The 18,486-nt window shown below is 41.9% G+C and overlaps 1 protein-coding gene across 1 annotated transcript in view; it reads right to left on the reverse strand.

The window, feature by feature from the left end:
- Window positions 1-742: 742 nt before the first annotated feature.
- Window positions 743-18,486, reverse strand: part of LOC135256145 (nuclear factor of activated T-cells, cytoplasmic 3-like) — an 81,521-nt gene continuing 63,777 nt past the window's right edge. Inside the window, exon 10 of the mRNA XM_064337988.1 lies at window positions 743-4,213. Within this exon, the coding sequence (XP_064194058.1) occupies window positions 4,161-4,213 (53 nt within the window). The 3' untranslated portion in view covers window positions 743-4,160. The remainder of the gene's footprint in view (window positions 4,214-18,486) is intronic.

Here is an 18,486-nt window from a genome sequence, read left to right on the forward strand (position 1 = left end):
AGCCAATTCTAATGGAAAGGCACTAAACCTGTATGCATACTACTACAGTTCAAAGTAATCTAACTACTCTAACTACAGTATCCGTGACCGCACAATAACACGTAATGAGCTCTGATGTCTCGGCGGATTCGTTCGCACGAACGTGGTGAGGACCCATCTGCAGGAGGGGAAAAACACTGCCCTGAGACCACAGGATGAGGTCTGTGGTTTCACTTGTGGGAGCACTTTCTACTCCCACTCTGCTCACAGGATACCAGGCAAAGGCACAGCCACCACCCTCCAGTACCCCAGCGAGGATTACGCCCTCATGCAGGGCTTACTTTTTAACATACGCTTTTTTAAATGAAAGGAATAGTAATTCCCTTCCTACGCATTAAAATGTTCAGTGTTATACATCTACTTTTACAGAGTACATCTGGTCTCTATTGCACTCGCACATACTGTTGGTGAACTAACACTGGGCTATTGGTTTTGATGGGTAGGATATTTTTTCCTGTCCCTCAATGGCAGTTGTTGATGATGCTCCTGGGAGTCGACGTGCAAGTTCCTCTGTTCTCGCCCACGATCCTGTGACCGTTTGCGTTCCACACACCACACAGTGCTGCAGGATCGAGTGTGTAGCTATCAGTCCTCCACCTGCACTTTGGTCCTTTTGAAACCGCTTAACACAGCCAATGAACATTGGCTCTACCCTTAATAGCTTTCCAATGGCACCCAGACGCAGAAACCCACACCAGAAGCCGGTTCAGAATTTTGCTTTTAATGATACACTATTCAAGAAGACCCTAAAACACAAGGTATTCCCTTTGAATATCTCCAACAACAAAAAAAAAGCACTGCATTCTTAAAAATTACAAAATGTTAAAATACAAAATGTACACCAAATTACAATACAAGGCTGTGTAAACCTCAGCTAAGTATACATTTTTCCCTTTTATTTTACAAAACCTTTTTTTAAAAAATATTTTACCGCACACCGTTAGGAATGACATCCATCTTAGAGTATCAAAAATAGAGTTCAACAGCAAGCCTTTCCGCCCTGTCTGAAAGTGTCAAACGCGTTGTTCAATCTTTGGTAACAGAGAAGCGCAGTGGAGCGTGCTGACAGGAAACCTTTGTGTCGTCCAAGTTCCTCAGGGCTGTGGGCCTAAACAGTCTCCACCCCGCTGTCCTACCTCAATAAAATTTTCACAAAATCTTTCTAAAAGAATTGCAAAAGGGTTTACGTACAATGAGCAGTCTTTACATATATTAAGGCATCTCTACAGTATATTGTTTTAATAGTTTAAAACGAATGACCGTCAAGACATCGAAAAGCGCAATATAGCATCACTTTTTTTCCTCGTAAATTTCTGCATAATACAATCGACGTGTGAGAGAGTGAGCTCATATAAATAAGTACCTGCCAAATTTCACACCATGTCGTACCCTCAGTTTGCATAGTCCAATGCTACCGTGTGCTTTTTGTCCATTGAAATTCAACGAGAATTTCTTTTTTTCCCAAAGAAGTCAAATCTACAGTTTATTGGGAACACACACCAATGTGCGCAAATATATACAAATATACGATGCACGTACTGTATCTTTACAAGGCAGATATTCCTTTAGAAGTGTAAGTTCTTGAGTATGTCTTGTGTATTTTTTATGTTAATAAGAATCTACACTTATGCTGTACGTCTGCAGGCATCAAGGTTCTTTTGAAAGGCATCAAACAGGTTCTGGTGCATAGTGGAATTCACTGTGATTTTGACATGACTGCACAGCATCAACAACCTTCCATTTTGGAGACTTGCAAAGCCTAAAATGGCCATGACGGATTATAAATGTAATGACAAGCAAGCCTCTTCATTGTCAATTAAAATGGAACAGGTTAAGGCAGAGCTGATGCAAACCTGCAAATATAAGTTACACATATTACTATGCCGCAGTACATATTACTGAGTCCCTGCTCATAATTCATCATGTCAGGCCGTAAGCAAATACGTCAGCTGACTATGGCTTGGATACACTCGACATTTGTCCTCAGTTCTGACTTGCAAATTGAATGGAAGTTCCTTCTTAACCAACACTTTGACTCGCTCAGTGATCATGTCAATATTTCTTGGGCTAATTTTCAGAGCTTTCTTCTCTGTCATTTTGCTTGGTTTAGAAACACCCGACCCACAAACAAATGCTGTCAGGTACCATTATTCCATACGCTTTCATTTTGCACAATATCCACCCAAAATGCCTCCCGCATAACACATGGTAAATGGACTGCATTTATATAGCGCTTTTATCCAAAGCGCTTTACAATTGATGCCTCACATTCGCCAGAGCAGTTAGGGGTCTTGCTCAAGGACACTTCGACACGCCCAGGCCGGGGTTTGAACCGGCAACCCTCCGACTGCCAGACAATCGCTCTTACCTCCTGAGCCATATCGCCCCAAACAACCGTCAGAAGAACAGAAAGCGGAATCTGATTAGAAATGCATGGATTAATGTGAACCCAAGTGGCCCACACAGTTTTGCTTTAAACTCAAATGCAACGGCGAAGATCTGTGCCTTCTCCACAATCTGTGAGACTGAAATGAGACATCCAGGAGTGAGTTGTGGGATAGTTTGTTCTTTATGCTAAGGTTTAACCTTGTTCACTACAAATTAGATATATAGTTTCTTGTTTGGTTTCCACCAATTTGTGTCATGTCCCCTGCAAAAAAAATGTAGGTCGTCAATAATCTTTATAATTTATATTCAGCTTGTAAATATGTACATAATATAGACATTTGTAATTTTAGTCGAAAAGGCACAAAGAGGCGCTTGTATATCAGCAATGCAGCAGGGCAATGCTCATCCTTATGGCATTATATGGCCCTCTTCAACACAATCCACTTGGAAAAACATCAGGTTACTTTAAACTCACTCTTCAAAAGGTGGTTAGACATCTGGAGATAAACAAGCACATACGAAAATGTTCTATTCAGACAAAGTGTTATTTGACAGCTGCATTTTGTATGTAATACATTTCTAAAAAGCTTCAACTTTTCTTCCCTCAGTTATATCCAAAATCAGTTATATAAAACATTGAAACTTCCAATGAATCGCCTTTGAAATCGTCTACAGCTATCAAACATTTATAAGGCATTTGTGTAACCTGAAGTGGAAGAAATTATACACAGTAATCTAAGTTTAAAAAAGTGTTGGAATGTTGCAAACTACATTTCCCATGAAGCTCCAGGAAGGACTGGCCTATTACTCCTAACCCGAGCCTAACTGATTTACTCCCTAGCGCTTAGTAGGCAGAATGGGGCGTTGCTCTGCGCGTGAGACCGTGTCATCGCACGTCATGACGCGTCGTGATGTGTTGGCGACCCCTGACCCCGGCGACGGGGTCAGGCGCCGGCGCTGTGCGTTTCCAGGTCGCTCCGGATCGATCCGGATCGATCCGCGGCAGAATGAGCTAATCCCATTTAGGACCCGCGCCGCCCTGTTATGGCAGGACAGGGACGCGCTGGCTATCGCGGCGGCCTGTGGGCGTTTCTCCACGATACCCAGGTCCTCTTCGCTCTAGAGAATCCCTCAGCCAGCTTCAAGCATACATCGGCGAGCTAGAGCAGCAGCTCCGTAACATAACAACGAGAAATGCGAAAAAGGATTGCGCTACCTATGAAAATCGAGCGCCTCGAACCACTCTTTTTCTCTCGAGGCAGTTGGGACTTTCTGGTGCATAGTACCTTCCGGAGTGTCCTCAAACTTAACAGTCGTACCAACACAAAGTCCATTATATACAATAGCCATTTAATCCCTGAAAAAATGGGGGGGTGGGGTGTGGCAGGGACAACCTGCTCGTTTTATCACAGTCACACTGGCAGTACAAAAGAATACCCACGACACTGCCCACTGCCCGCCCCTGTGAGTGGACTTTGCCCATATCCTATTCTAGACCTGCTGGGTCCACAGAGAGGTTCATCTATATACACTTTTCTGGCCGTCCTCTCAGCCGCGCGTGTGTCTCTGCAGCGTACGTGGATCTTGTTCTCCTCTGTTCTTGCTGGTGAAGGCAACGGTGGAAGTGCAGAAAGAGGGGGAACAGCGACGCGGTGACGGGCCCAGTGTTCGGAGAGGCGACGGGGTGAGGGGGGAGGGAGGGCCCTGGAGGCAAACCCCGGCTACAGAAGTAGCTAAGACTCGGGCCCTGGGGCCCGGGACATGTCTCTGCCGATGATCTCGTTCACTGTAAAAAAAAAGAAAAAAAAAAAGGGAACAGACATAGAGACGTCAGTTTGCAAAAACACTGTGGGAGGAGCAGAATTTATAGGCTGGAATAAAGTGTGCAATTAAAACATACTTTGATGACGTGGGATTTTGAAAAAAATATGAAATCCATTGGCTCCCTGTGTTCGTGTGGGTTTCCTCCCACAGTCCAAAGACATGCGGGTTGGCTAACTGGACACTGTAAATTTCCCATTGATATGAGAGTGTGAGTGAATGGTGTGTGTGCCCTGTGACAGATTGGCGACCTGTGTGTTCCTGCCTCTCACCCAATGCACGTTGAGAGGCTCCAGCACCCTCCACGTCTCCGACCAGGAATAAGCAAGTATAGATAATGGATAGATGGATGGATAAAATCCATTGGCTCAACCAGATATGTTATAGGGCTAGGCTGGTATCAAATTTTGACTATGCCATTGGCGACTTAGGCCAGGAGCCATGAGAGGCAGCGTGTGACTGTACAGTAACCCAATAAGGTAGGGAGTGACCAGCAGCACAAGCAGTGATCAGCATGAAAAATGGCAAAATGGGGTTAAACCTTGTTAGGGACCGAGTGCAATCACTTTTTCTTGCATCTGATGTGCTAATTAAGCCACAAGATATGATTTTTTTTACTTTTACTTTCAAATTTACACAGGAAAAAACAAAACAAAACACAAATTCCCTTTCGATGTAAAGAATCAGAATGTTGTTTCCAAATATGAGTGCTGAAGATCTGACATGTCCATCCTGGATATTCACTTCAAATTCACTCCTCATTGGCAGCTCATTAAATGGTCACCTTGCTGATTGGCTAAAATGATCAATTCCATGTCAATTGCACAGCAAAAACAGATTCCAAATGACAAACCAATAATCTTCCTTCAGTGGACCATACAAGAACTTTGTTGCTTTCAGAATTTAAAAAAAATTCAACTAAATTAAACTGGATTAATATCACAAATGCTCTTTGTAGTATAAAGTATAATATATATATATATATAGCTATTTAAAAGGATTATTTTAATTGCATAGGGTCTTAAAAATAAGGGGAAAATGACTGATTGAACACTGATTGTGTTCCCCCTTTCAGCCAGCAGGGGGTGATATTGCAACAGCCTTGGAGCTCAAACTCTGGTTGTTAATATTCAACCAATTGCAAGAAGTAGGCTAAGGATGAATGATGGTGCATCGCCACACACACACACACAAAAACGTCTGTTTGAAATGAATAAATGGGCCAAAGGGGAGAAGAGAAGCACTTTCTCTTCTGCATAGCAATTTTTAAAATTTATTTTGGTACTGTACACTCCGTACTGTACATCTAGCACCTCCGCTTGGTACATTTGCTATGGGCATTTGTTATTCTGAATGACATTAGTTATTTTTAGCATTCTACCTTTGTTTGTGCTCTTGACTTTGAACAATGCCACTGTGACTGACATATTAAAACATGCTTTTATTATTATTATTATTACTATTATTATTCGTTGTTCCTCTCCATTAGATATTGTGCAGTTCCGTATGGGGCCATCAGTTCCACAACTTTCACTGCATCATGCTTGCAATAATGTGCAAAATATACATTTTTTTATACATCCCTTTTTTTATTTTATGACCTGCAAATGCGACTGGTTCATTACTTTTTAATGGAGGGCGAGAACATTTCCGCAGTGCAATTACCCATTCTGTGAGCTTTGTGAAACGTGAAAGGCCTGAATGAAGCAAATCCATTGTGCTCCTATAGGTTCTTTTCCCTGGGGTGGCGCTTTTGCTATTTCAGTAATTACTTTGGCGGCCAGGTTGCCTGGCATAATATAAAGAATATGGCTGCCGTTCTGAAGTTTTTGTCCCTCGGAAACGCGTCCGACAGAAGCCCAATTGTCTGAGCAACGCTGTGCGGATTCGACTGGCTCTGTCGCAGCATGGTAGCCTAAACTGCAGGGAGCCAGTAAACCCAAACTTAATTCATAACACAATTTTCTTTTTTAAGTCCACAAGCGCCTTATGCCTACTGTCAGATGCTGCTGACTGCGCGAAAGAAAGGAAACGAGAAGACCAATTCTGCATTTGTGGAAAAACAAATATTTTCCAGCGCAGCCGCTGTGGTTCGTAACTCTTGACAAGTTTCTACGCACCAACAATCTATTAATAGATTTACAGTGAAAACAGCGCAACTGGCCAATGGAAACGTAGCATTAGGATTAGCGACTTACTGAACTTTTAAATGACGTGGAAGAATCTTTGAGTTTCTCTACACTTCTGACATCAAATCTGAATCATAGGCCCAGTGTGGTTTCTCAGTACCAATTAGGATTGCATATATTACGATTGCATTATAATAAATTAAAAATTGCTTTTATAAAATGAACAAGATTCTACAAAAACTGAATGATCATACAATAGCCGTATTTGAAATGCGTTTCTTTAAACTGCCTGAAAGCGATGGCGGTTCGTGTTTCTGTGAGTTTGTGTTGCTTCTACTGATGATGTGAGAACGCTGTGGCAGATCATCCTGTTAGTGTGGGCGGCTTCCTTTCTGCATCGGCCGGTTTCTTCAAACGGAGAGAAACCTGCCACCTTGAATAGATTTTTCCAGGTTTACTCACCACCACGGCGACACACATTCACGACCGCGACCGTCATAAGCCATGCCCCGCCTGGCCCCCTTCTATCGCTGTTGTTCTTTTCTCGCACTTGTGTTATGAGCATTTCTTTAACCATTTCTTTTCCGGGTAAGATATGCGTCATGACTGGTTGAAATTTTCAGCACTTTCGTAATTTGTCACATATTGATGCCTCCAAACAAATCATTTCAGACTTAAACTTTAAGAAGGGTACATGCACCCTACATAACATAAGCAGTGATGGGGAAGCTACTCTGAAAGCATAGCTTTGCAAGCTACCAATTACTTCACACTGGAAGAAGTTGCACTACAGCAAAGCTACCCTAGGGAGAAATCTAGTTTGGTTAGTTAAGCTACTTAGAAAAAGTAGTTCAAACTACTTTGTAAAAAAAAAAAAGATCAAATTTACAATGCACGTCATATGAAATTATTACAAAATATAATACAAAAAAGTCACATGCCAGCAAAAAATGGCACTCAAATGAGTTTATTGCAAAAGGTTCCCACTTGTTCACAGGTCATACATAAACCAAAAAAATAAAATACCACACTATTCACGGGAAAGTGCAAGGAATGTCAGCTTTGGTTTTGTATACAATGTCCATCAGTCAGACACCTGCCTTCCAGAAACTAGAGTCCAGGTGGGGGTATTGCACCAAGCAGGAGTACTCAGTTAGCCAGGTAACTTCTAAAATAGCATGCAACAACTTCTCTGAACATTTGTTAATAAATAGCAATAATCAATACTTATGGCTAATTTCACACCTAATATATTCAAGTTTAGTTTTACAAATTCAGATTCAAAACATTAGAAACTATAGCCAAATATTTTTCACAGGTGAGCTGACAATCCAGCTTCCTGGAATACCCCTGAGACCTAAACCTGTCCTAAACAAAACAATCCCATCTGTGCTTTTCACAAGGACAAAATTGCAAGGAATGTTATATTTTTGTTGTAAACAAATCTGGATTTTGTATTATCTGACTACAACTAAAACAGTAAAGAAAAAAATATTTTATATTATGTTTGTAGTTTCAGTAGTTAACTACATAAAAAATGGCAAAAAAGTAATTTAACTACTTGAATCACTATGCAAATATGAATGTAGTTGAACTACCAGCAAGCTACTGCAAAATGTAGTAAAACTACTAGTTTAATTACATGTAGTTCACTCCTCCCCAACACTGAAAATAAGGGTACACATGCTCCTGCAATTTAACACAAGTAAACAAGCTCCTCTAAGTTCACTTGTGTTCAGTAGCCTATCTATGCAAGGAAATGAACACTATCAGGTGACCTTACATTGTGTATCTTGTGGACATACTGCACGGCATATTTCAGCCATGCTGTAACTGGCCTGCCTTGTGTTCATTAAGCTGGCATACAAAACAAATGTCAATCACAATATAAACTTACTCCATCTCCATACTCCATATTTTCTATGATTTGGAGAAAACTAAGATGATAATGATAAGTTTACAGATTCATATATAACTATTTGAAATTTAGGTCCATTGTTAGGAGTAAAAACTGGCTTTATAACAGAGAGAAAAAAAAAATCTTCCAACTGTTTTTGGATGGAAAGTTATTTCTGAGCTTTGAACATCCGTGTAGAAAACTGTACACCGTCCCTGTCAGATAATGAGAGTAAATACATGAATAAAGCAGGTGCTTTGGGTGAATTAAGTTCTCTGAGTCTGTTTTGGTTGTATATACTGGTGCAGAGAGATTCCACACACACGCGCGCGCTCGCACACACACCCAGGGTCTGTCCTGTACTCGGTTTTTAACACGTGCCGTTGAAACATCGCCGGTGGTTGCCTCTCCGCCGCCTTGCTTCGGTAAAATTTTACGCGCTGTCGGGAATTCCCCATCAGCCGGTCAGCGGAGGTCTTTAACAGCACCGGCGAATTAGCGCTTGACTTAGTCTCCGCTACACGCACAGCTCCGTCGCTTTAAACGGCAAAAAAAGAAAAAAAAAAAAAAAAAACGAATGCAGGGTGAATCATTTCTGAACTCGGAAGGCGGCAGAATTCTCATGCTCCGCTGGTTTTCAGAACTGAGTGTAAGTGGAATGACACTAACGTGTAAAATATTTGTTAAGGGAGGCACCTGCGGTCTATCACTCATTTAATGAACAGAGACCCCGAAAGATGATGCGGAGGGGACGCCCCGAGATTATACACGCTGCTCTCTAGAACATCTGAGAAAAGCTGAAACAGAAAGCCGGGGCTAATGTGTCTCATCGACATACTTATCTTCTGTAGTCTGGCCACCGGTACAGGATTGGTAAGTCCCGAGATTTACACAGAGCACTTCAAAGCTAAGCGCTAGGGTTTCTGTTCAGGCTCTAGATTTTAGAAACTATATTTAGTCCCTCTTTTGGGTCACAGTTATAGGCTCCCGTACCCCCTCCTCAGAGAGGATCGGTGAGCTTATGATCATTATTAAAAATGATGTAACGCAAGTTTTGGGAGGAGAGAGAACTGCCTTTTGGCTTTCACGCTACACTGTGGAGCCAGTGGGCCAAGGACGTCGCTCTCTAATACCAACAGAGCTGGCCCTCTGTGAGCTGTGATCCCAAACTGCTCAAACACAAATCACTAAATCACATTTTTAAAAATGTAAAAAACCTGAATTGTGTGGCCCGGTGATGGTTGTGGCCCTAAATGACTGTGCTGAGAGTTTCTGCCAGTGGCCGGCAGCGAATGCCAATCATATCTTTCTGCACTTAAATTTGTGCCCAACCGAATTAAGCGTTAAGACTACTGTAATTCCCTTTATTGGAGTGTAAATAGTCTCTTGTTACCGTGCCAGCATCTGGTACAAAATGGCAATGCGCTAACAAATAAGTGCAATCATGCCACTCGGATCTTAGCCTCCTTACACTGGCAGAATCCATTTCATTATTATCGTTATAAGTATTGCTATAAATAAAATGATTTTAATGTGCCTTTAAAGAAAACGACAAGAACTTTTCATTTGCCATATATGGTCCAGCATGCCGAGTTGGATTGTTTCATTAATAAAATATAGCCGAAAGCAGCGACTGCTGGGGTCCAAGCACAAGCACAGCAGACCCATACACATCATTTCGAGCTCAAGCAACAGCGATAGCAGTCCTGGGATAATACAAATGTCTCGTTAAAATGTATTCAGCCACCTGGTCGGGCATTTTACTTGTTCAACCTTCATTTGGCAATATCCATGTAACATACAGCCCAGTCATAATATGCACAGTTTCATAATAACAACTCGAGTGAGATTAAATAAGAAACTGCAGGTTAACGGTCAAAGTTCACTTGCCTGTGATGGGTATGTTTTTTAAAAAAAAACTGTACCTTGTGGTAAACATGCTCAATTTGAAAATGTCTGTTACAGAGTTTTATGATGAATGAAATACAATTTCATAGAACAGACATCATGACCCTACACTCTTGGTACAAGTACTTGGTACAGGCACTTGAAGTTGAAGTCACATATTATTTAATAATACTGCAACCACTTTCCATAATTTTCTAAAGTAAATATATTGATTAATTTATTTTTTCAGTGTATGCACAAATTCTATAATTGTCTAATTAAGCTAACTTTTGACCATAACCCTGGAAATGAAAGCCATAAATTATCATTGTAGTGCACACCATTCATAATATGCGCAATGTCATACTGATAAAATAAGAACAGGTGCTGTTATTTAACATTGCATGCTAATCCACATATATTAAAATGTGATTGGCTGTCATTTTTCCATCATTGAACATAGAAAGTTTTCCAGAAAAACTTTGGTTAGGGCGTTGAACAAAGAGTGTCCTGCACTTTGCACCAATCAGCAATAACCCAAGCTGGCCATATTTTCACACATAAATATTTGCTTCTCAATTCAGTTAGGGACTGTCACAAATATGGTATGTACCAATATTCATGCCAAGTGGACTTAATGTTCATGATAAGATTTTTAAAATAATTTTCCAAAAAATTTATATTTTAAAAGATCTGATGGGGGCGCAATGGGGGATTGAAATCGAGGGACTATGTACAGTATAAAGGGTTCTGTCATTTCTGCAAGGTGAATGCAAAATTATTATTATTTTTTTTTAAACCCTTTAATAAAAGCTAAGAATGTGCACAAGTGAACTGTTCGATTACAAATCTAAAATTGTGAAGCAGACCCAAATCACAAAAAACAAAACTGTCTTTGTCTCAAACATCGTGGAGCTCACAGTATATCTTGCAGTGTTTGCCATCCAGCCAAGTTTCAGGACTTTTTGCTTAACTGCCTAGGAGTTAGGGGTGTTTTAGCTTGAGAACATAACAAATAAAAAATGGAACAATTATAACGGGGTTTCCAATAGCTTTGCTGCTTGGATCCCTATTGTGATAAATCAATAGACAGGCAGATACCTCAGAAAACATCTTTCATTAATCTCTCAATGAGTAAAATGTTAATCGTCAACAATTTTTAAAAAAAAGCCACTGATTCACAGGCTTCGTTGGAAATGTGACTTACGGCATTAAAATGATTCACCACAGAATCTCCCATCTGAAGTTGGAGCCATTAGTCTGTTTTGCTAAACAAGTTGGCCATCAAAGGCAGTTACTATGGAAATGATATAATTGCCTTGGAAGTATCCAAAGGGCAACAGACATTTTCTGCTATTGCAGAAGATCGCTATAAACAAAGAAAATACCATAGAGATACTGTAGCCTGGCACTGTTCATCCTTCCACTAAATGAAGGAAACCTGTTCAATGGAAAACATTTATGTAACCAATGGGCAAGATGAAGTTTGATTCCACCACACAGTGCCAGAGTTTGCTTTCGGTGGAAACTCTGGTTTCTACTTCAATTTCTGAATTTCCTGCTTATGAGCGTGCGCTATTCGCTCTGCGGAAAGCTTATAAACAATTTGTTTAACCTAAAATTTGTTTAATGTGACCGCTAACATTTACTAAATATAAGCACGTGTAGCCTAACGGATTATGAATGTAGAATCTGCCCTGCTGTGCTAGTACAAGCCAGACTAATAAAGGTAAGGTTTAAAGCAGCTGCCTGTATACACTTAAGAGAACACGTGCTACTATGCTGAATAGTGCGCTAATATGACTCAGCATTCCAAACGGGAAAGCAAAAATAAAGCATGAAGTTGCAACAAAATAGATTATACCTCCTTGATTGAATAAATAAATAAATTACAACATCCACTCTCACACCTGACTAAATTCATAGGCCTACATATTTACGCTACGTATTGCAGTCTTCATTCTAACCTTCTGCACTCCATTGACCACTGGCTTCTGTGTAGTCCTTCTGCAATGGGTGCACTTCTAAAACCCAAACCCGAGTGAGCGTCGACGAGAGTGCTTGCCTGTGCCTAATGAGGTAGATATGTAGCTGCACTCTGCGTAGCTTAAACTGGGAACTCGATGGTCTCAGTAAATCATTGTAGAAATTCCCATCTTAGGTCACCGGCACTGATTCACCGAGTCTGCTTTTGATTGACGCCACCGGGCCCCCTTTGCTTACAGGAAACCGACGCTAGCAGAAGGAGGGTGAGGTGACTCAGTAAAACCCGTGGCGCGTCGATGGCATTTCTGCTAGACGCCTTGCTGCGCGGTGAACAGGAGTAAGCTTCAGGTTAACGTCCATCTCCCTCCTTAAATGTGACTGTAAATCATTCTACGTTGGTAGAATTCTACTATGTGGTACAACGGTTACTATTTCTCAGTCAGTGGCAAGTCACTGAGGTGGGGCTTTAAGACTGATATAATAAACATAAAGAAAACTACAGTATTTAAAAACGAAAAAAAAATATATAGAAAAAATGATTTGGGACCAAGACAAAATCCTAGAGTTCATATATATGTACGAGAACATTTCCTTTCTCTTACAGTAAAACAAGTTACTAAAAATATTTTTTCAGCAACATGACAGTCAAAAATACTTTGTACCTTCAAAGTACCGTGAAGATTCTTATCACTCATCTTTGTTCTCTATATCTTGACAATTGAAGCAGAATGACAAGAAAACTTCCCACTGAGATTACCATCATATTTCTACGGTGTCAATACTTGCAGGAATATTTAAGAATCCGTGATCCGGTTCTCCAGCCGTTTGGGACATCAGGAATGTTTGGGATTGTGTTTAACGAGCTACATCCCTCTTACAGTAAGAGCATTATTCTACCCGTCCTGTTTCTTTTTCCCTAGAGTGTGGAGCTGTGTCATTAATCACAGCTGGCTCAAGGCCGCCGTGAACAGTGACGGGTCTGGAGCGTCGCGCCATGACGTCAGGGAGCTCCGTCGCCCACGGGCGAGCGCGACGGGCCGGCCCCCTACAGCCGTCCCTAAACGGGCAGTGGACGTGGAGCTCGCGCACTCATACCGCCGTCGATTCCGCGAAGCGATCCGGAGGAAGTCCAGCAGAAGACGGGGGGATTCGTCCGGTCTCCCCGAAAGCACCGAAGACTCGAGCCAAAACCCGAGGCGAGAAACTTTACCGGAGCGTGCTGCTTTCTGAAATGCCGCGTCGCGTCTACACGAAAACCAGATCAGGGCATCCGATCGGTCCGAGCAAGAACACACTACGCCCAAGCGAAGCTCCCTGGGGCGCAGAGACTTATATGGCGCACCGCCGAAATTCGTTCAATGGAGTTCATCTCTTGACGTTGAGTCTTCAGTTTCGGCTACGCTTTGCCCCAGCGGTGCTCAAGTCATCGGTTGCTGCAAGGAAACTTATTTTGGTATTGAGTTCTGGGTGCTGTGGCCATAGGATAAAGAGTTTAAAAAAGAAATGGAAAAAAAAAAGTCCTGCCGGTAACAGTTCAAGGGCTCCTTCCTTCCAAGCGACTATGGCGGGCTGAGGCCCCAAAACGAGCGTTCCGGCTGGGCGGACGGCGACAGCTGTGCCGGGTTCGGGGGGCCCCCGCCACGGCGACGGATCGTATATTTAGCCTCGCCTGTGACGGCGTTAGCGGCGCGCCCTGCCTATTATTAACCAGGAGCGCCGCGCTCGCGCCGGGGCGACAGCTGCGGGTCTCCGCGGGGAGGCTCGGGCGTACGGCGGGCGTATGTCGCGCTCCACCTGGACGCCCCGTCGACCGGGGGGGCGGGTGGTTAATTAAACGCGCGTGTCCGCGCCACCGGGGGGCGCTCGCGTTTGCCGGTTAGGGGCGTGTCGGTGGGCCTGCTCGAACGGAGAGCGCTGACTGATAGCGGGAAGGTGGCCATTCGCGCAACTCAAAAACCCGACAAGTTCCAACTGTGACTCAATTAACTTCACACATCGGCCCATTTGCCTGTATTGGCTGAAACCTTGTGATTTGTTCGAATCAGCCAATCATCACTGTAGCTCCCCCCATGAGGTGGTCCATAAAACTGGGTTTACTTCTGCGGTATAACACATGATTATCAGACAGATAATCTTGGGCACAAACACACTCCCTGAATAGTTGCAGTAACAATAACAACCACATAAAATGAAAAACAGGAGCTGTTTTGACTGGCGACAGCAAATACCACATCAGACAGAAAATGTCCCCAGTAGTCAGTATGCTTCTCCTTTCTATCAGGTTTATCTCCACAGGGCCGAGGCAGTGCAGTAGTTAGAGCACGGGGAGCACACGGTTTTGAATGACAGCTAGGGAATTCGGCTGAGCTGGGACATTATTTGGTAGACAAATCTGACCAAAAACACTGAGCCAATTACGCAAGGAAAAAAGTGCAGGGGGCTCAGATTCAAATGGATACTGCTGTGGTTTCCACCGTAACCAACACATGCAAACACAAGCGTCTGGAGAAGTTGTCATGCACTGTAACCGACCTCTGTGGGCTCAACGTGTGCTCAACAAGTTGTACATGTTGACTCTATATACGAGCACGTGCGTAGTGCGCAGACCTGGGTCAAACACGTATTTGTTTTGGATTCAAATACTTTTCTACGCTTTAGTGATCTTGTCTGGTGTATTGGAACCAATGAAATACTCTCAAAAAAAGTGCAAACCCCACCTTGTGGTCATATTGGCAGGCTGAACGATACCAGGCGCAATCAATAGAGCACAGAAAAATATTTGAATCCAAATACGTATTTGACCCAGGTCTGGTAGTGCGTAAATAATTAAACAGGTTAGTTTAATCTTCCGGTCCATGTGGAGTGGAGCGAACACGGAAACTGAACAAGACACCAAGAATTTCTTCCCTCACCCCTGTGATGAACAGGTGATTAAAAAGGCAGGGTTCCTGATCTTATTTTATGCAGATCTTAGTTTATACAGTGCTATACTGAACCAAAAAACTGTTTACAATGGACAGGTGTACAGTAGGTAAAATTCAAGTCCCGAGACACAAATATGAAAAAAATGGTGTAAATACATCGGAGTCTCTAAATTGCTGAAAAGACATAAGAACTTAAGCTGCCTGCGGTAGTGCTCGGTACGGCAAAGGAAATCAAGGCAGTCCGCGACCACGCCCACTGGTTAAGTGGGCGCAAGCACCGGGCTTGTGTTCGCTAATCAGCCCGAGCTCTACGTGCGCATCTTTTTACAGTGGGTGTCTGAGACCGGAATCCACATGCTGAGAGAGCGAAACCGAGAGAGGAAAGAACCAACAAACAAAAAAACCTGGCTCAGAAGCTTTCGTTGCGTTTCGGTTGATTTTCAGTTTGTTATTTAAGCTCATTATTTTTACGCAGAGCATGTGAAGGTGGACAGATACGATTTTCGTTTGTTTATTTTGTTTTGATTCGTTTAAGCGGCACGTTCTCTCCCCGACAATAAAAACACGGGTGAAAACCGGAATTACCGGATCTCCCTGCGTCCGGCTATTCTGTCCCTCTCGATGGTGTCGCCCGACATGATGTGACACGGTTAAAATCAATATCAATAGCATCAGTGAAATCAACATCAATTCACACTGCCTCACTGACAAATCTAATTTTGTTAATTAAAGAAAATGTGTTATATGTGGAAAAGAATGCAACTAGAATGCAACTAGTCCTGAAATGTCTACTATTGCCACTGTAAGTATCATACTGTTCGATTTACAACAGATGCATAAAACAGAGCCATACATTTTACTGCTCACCATCTGATGGGACTTTTTTTCTCACAGAATAACTTTGACTTGGCAGTTTTACAAAATCAAGACAGATTTTATGAATCAACTGATATGATTAGATAACTAATGGGCTAGATAATTATCAATGAACGTAAAGACCGCGTTATTAAGGATCTTAGTATTAACTATAAATAGCAAAATGAGACAAAACAAAACATTGAGTAATTTAATGCAGCCTATCCTCTCATGTTGGAAACAGATGCTAATTTTCTTAATGAACACAGCAAATGAAATTCAGACCTGCCAACCTAGGAAAATATTTTGAGTACCACAACAGTCAGTGTAACGCTTAGTTCACATGCTTTCGCACCACTTCGCTTCGCACGCACACACAAGCCTTTCTTCATAATTCTAGTTTTGACTGTTAAAGTGATCTTTTTTTTTTTTTGCGTAGTTTCAGCTGGCATTTCGTACCTGCGTATTTTGACCAAGAATTGCGTGGTTGGTACACAAAATGCGTGCAGGTTGGCAGGTCTGGAAATTGACTGATACATGTGCTGTATTAAAAAAAAAAATAGTTAAAGGTTTGCGTACCTGAGTACCTGATCAAATTTCTGCTGATTCAGCCAGTTGCAAAAATGTGCAAAATAATGGAGTCCACTGAATAGCTTCTGTATTAAAAACAAACAATGCATCAAAGCAGCCTCAAGCCATCTGCTTGAAAGCTTTGGGACTCCAGAGACCTCCTGGGTTCTGGGGCAAAGCTTTCATTTCAAGTGGCGGCATAAACGCTTATATTGTGTGCACAGTCATCATCCGTTACAAACCCAGCTCAGAGAGGATTTGGGCCTGATGTGACATTTTCGGAAATCTCTGTACTTCGCAAAATGACCGAATTTTGAAGGGTGCTTCAGGGTATTATTATTCAGCGTTTTAATTAATTCATAAAAAGAGGATATGGATCTGTTCTGTCGAGTGTCGCGAACGCTTCATCACAGATTTCGAAGCGGCTTGTTTTCAAGCACAAGTGGAAATGACCCTTAGACAATACAGAGCTACAGGGTAATTACAGTAAAATACACAATGACGATGACATTTATCAGCCATTCAAATGCCCTTAAGAAATTTTGGTGCATTTAAGCTAAGATCACTTGCCACTAAAATGCTGTTTTTCAGTTCTTGCCTGCATCTAGATGCCTGCCTTCCAAGTTCATGCATTTGAAGTCCTTCCGCTCGTGTATCCCACAGGTTTGAGTAACACGCATATAATCAGGGTGCAGACTGACAGGGGGAAAAGGGAGACCCCCTTTTCAGAGCTCAAGTCGTCCCGTTCTCTGCCTGACAAATTGACATCTTGTGTCCCATTCTGAATGTGTGTCCCAAACAACAAATAAAAGTTAATACTTCTGTACTTATAGTTCACACTATAATGCTACTTTTTAGATTTTTTGCCATTGGTCTCCCGTTGTTTATTGGTATAACTCCCCCCCCAGTTTTCTTCACAAGTTTCACCCTGCACGTAACACACCTCACACAAGACTCTGAACCTTACACACACACACACACAACGCTACAGTGTGAAAGCAGAGAATGATTTGCTTATTTACTTGCCAAATCTGACTTAGCACTTCAAAGAACCCTGCTGCTGCCTGAGGCATCTGCATGCCTAAGCGACCGTAAGCACGGTCACCAGTGGCTATTCTGCCGAACCGATGATCACGTTTTTCACACAAGACGCACCACAGGAAATGCTTTCTTAGCTCTAAATCTACGTCAGGAGTAAATTAAACTCTCTTTTCCTTGCTTTCGTCTTATCGATCCAAAGTAAACGCATCAACGCTTTGCACACCACTCACTCCACAGCTAGCCAAATTCATTCAGCTGGAATTAATGTAATGGTATCAAATAGCAGACCTGCCAACCTTAGGAAAATATTTTGAGTACCACAGCAGTCAGTGTAACGCTTAGTTCACATGCTTTCGCACCACTTCGCTTTGCACGCACACACAAGCCTTTCTTCATAATTCTAGTTTTGACTGTTGAAGTGATCAGCCAAAATTGTATAATTTGACCTGATTCTAAAATATCACTTGCACTGCACTGGGCTATATTATGATATACTTGCAAGTCAAAAGTTTGAGTACACCTGCTTAAAACAATTTTTTCATGATAAATATTTCATTATATGATATATGTGCTTATACAAACTGATAACCATAAGTGAAATGCATTCAATTATTTAATAAAAATGGAAATAATGTATTTTGTATATTGTAACATGTTTTCATTTTCAAGTATCGATGTAAAACAGTCAATTATGAATAAAACCAAGTTGCTGTTCATGATTTCTGTTTTTATTTAATAATTAAATAATTGAATCAGCTTATATACGCACACATCATATAGCCTACGCCTAATGAAAAAAAAAGTATTCAATTGAAAAATTATCTAGGAATGTAGGCTTTTGTAACTAGAGGTTTAGCTAAATTATTACCTGAAGCTCATTGGTGGCTAATGTCAAAATCATAATTGCACAATGTGCAAAATGCATGGTGCGGAAGTTTTGAGGGGCGGA

This window comes from Anguilla rostrata, chromosome 5 (assembly GCF_018555375.3).
Source record: "Anguilla rostrata isolate EN2019 chromosome 5, ASM1855537v3, whole genome shotgun sequence".
Classification (NCBI taxonomy): Eukaryota; Metazoa; Chordata; class Actinopteri; order Anguilliformes; family Anguillidae; genus Anguilla; species Anguilla rostrata.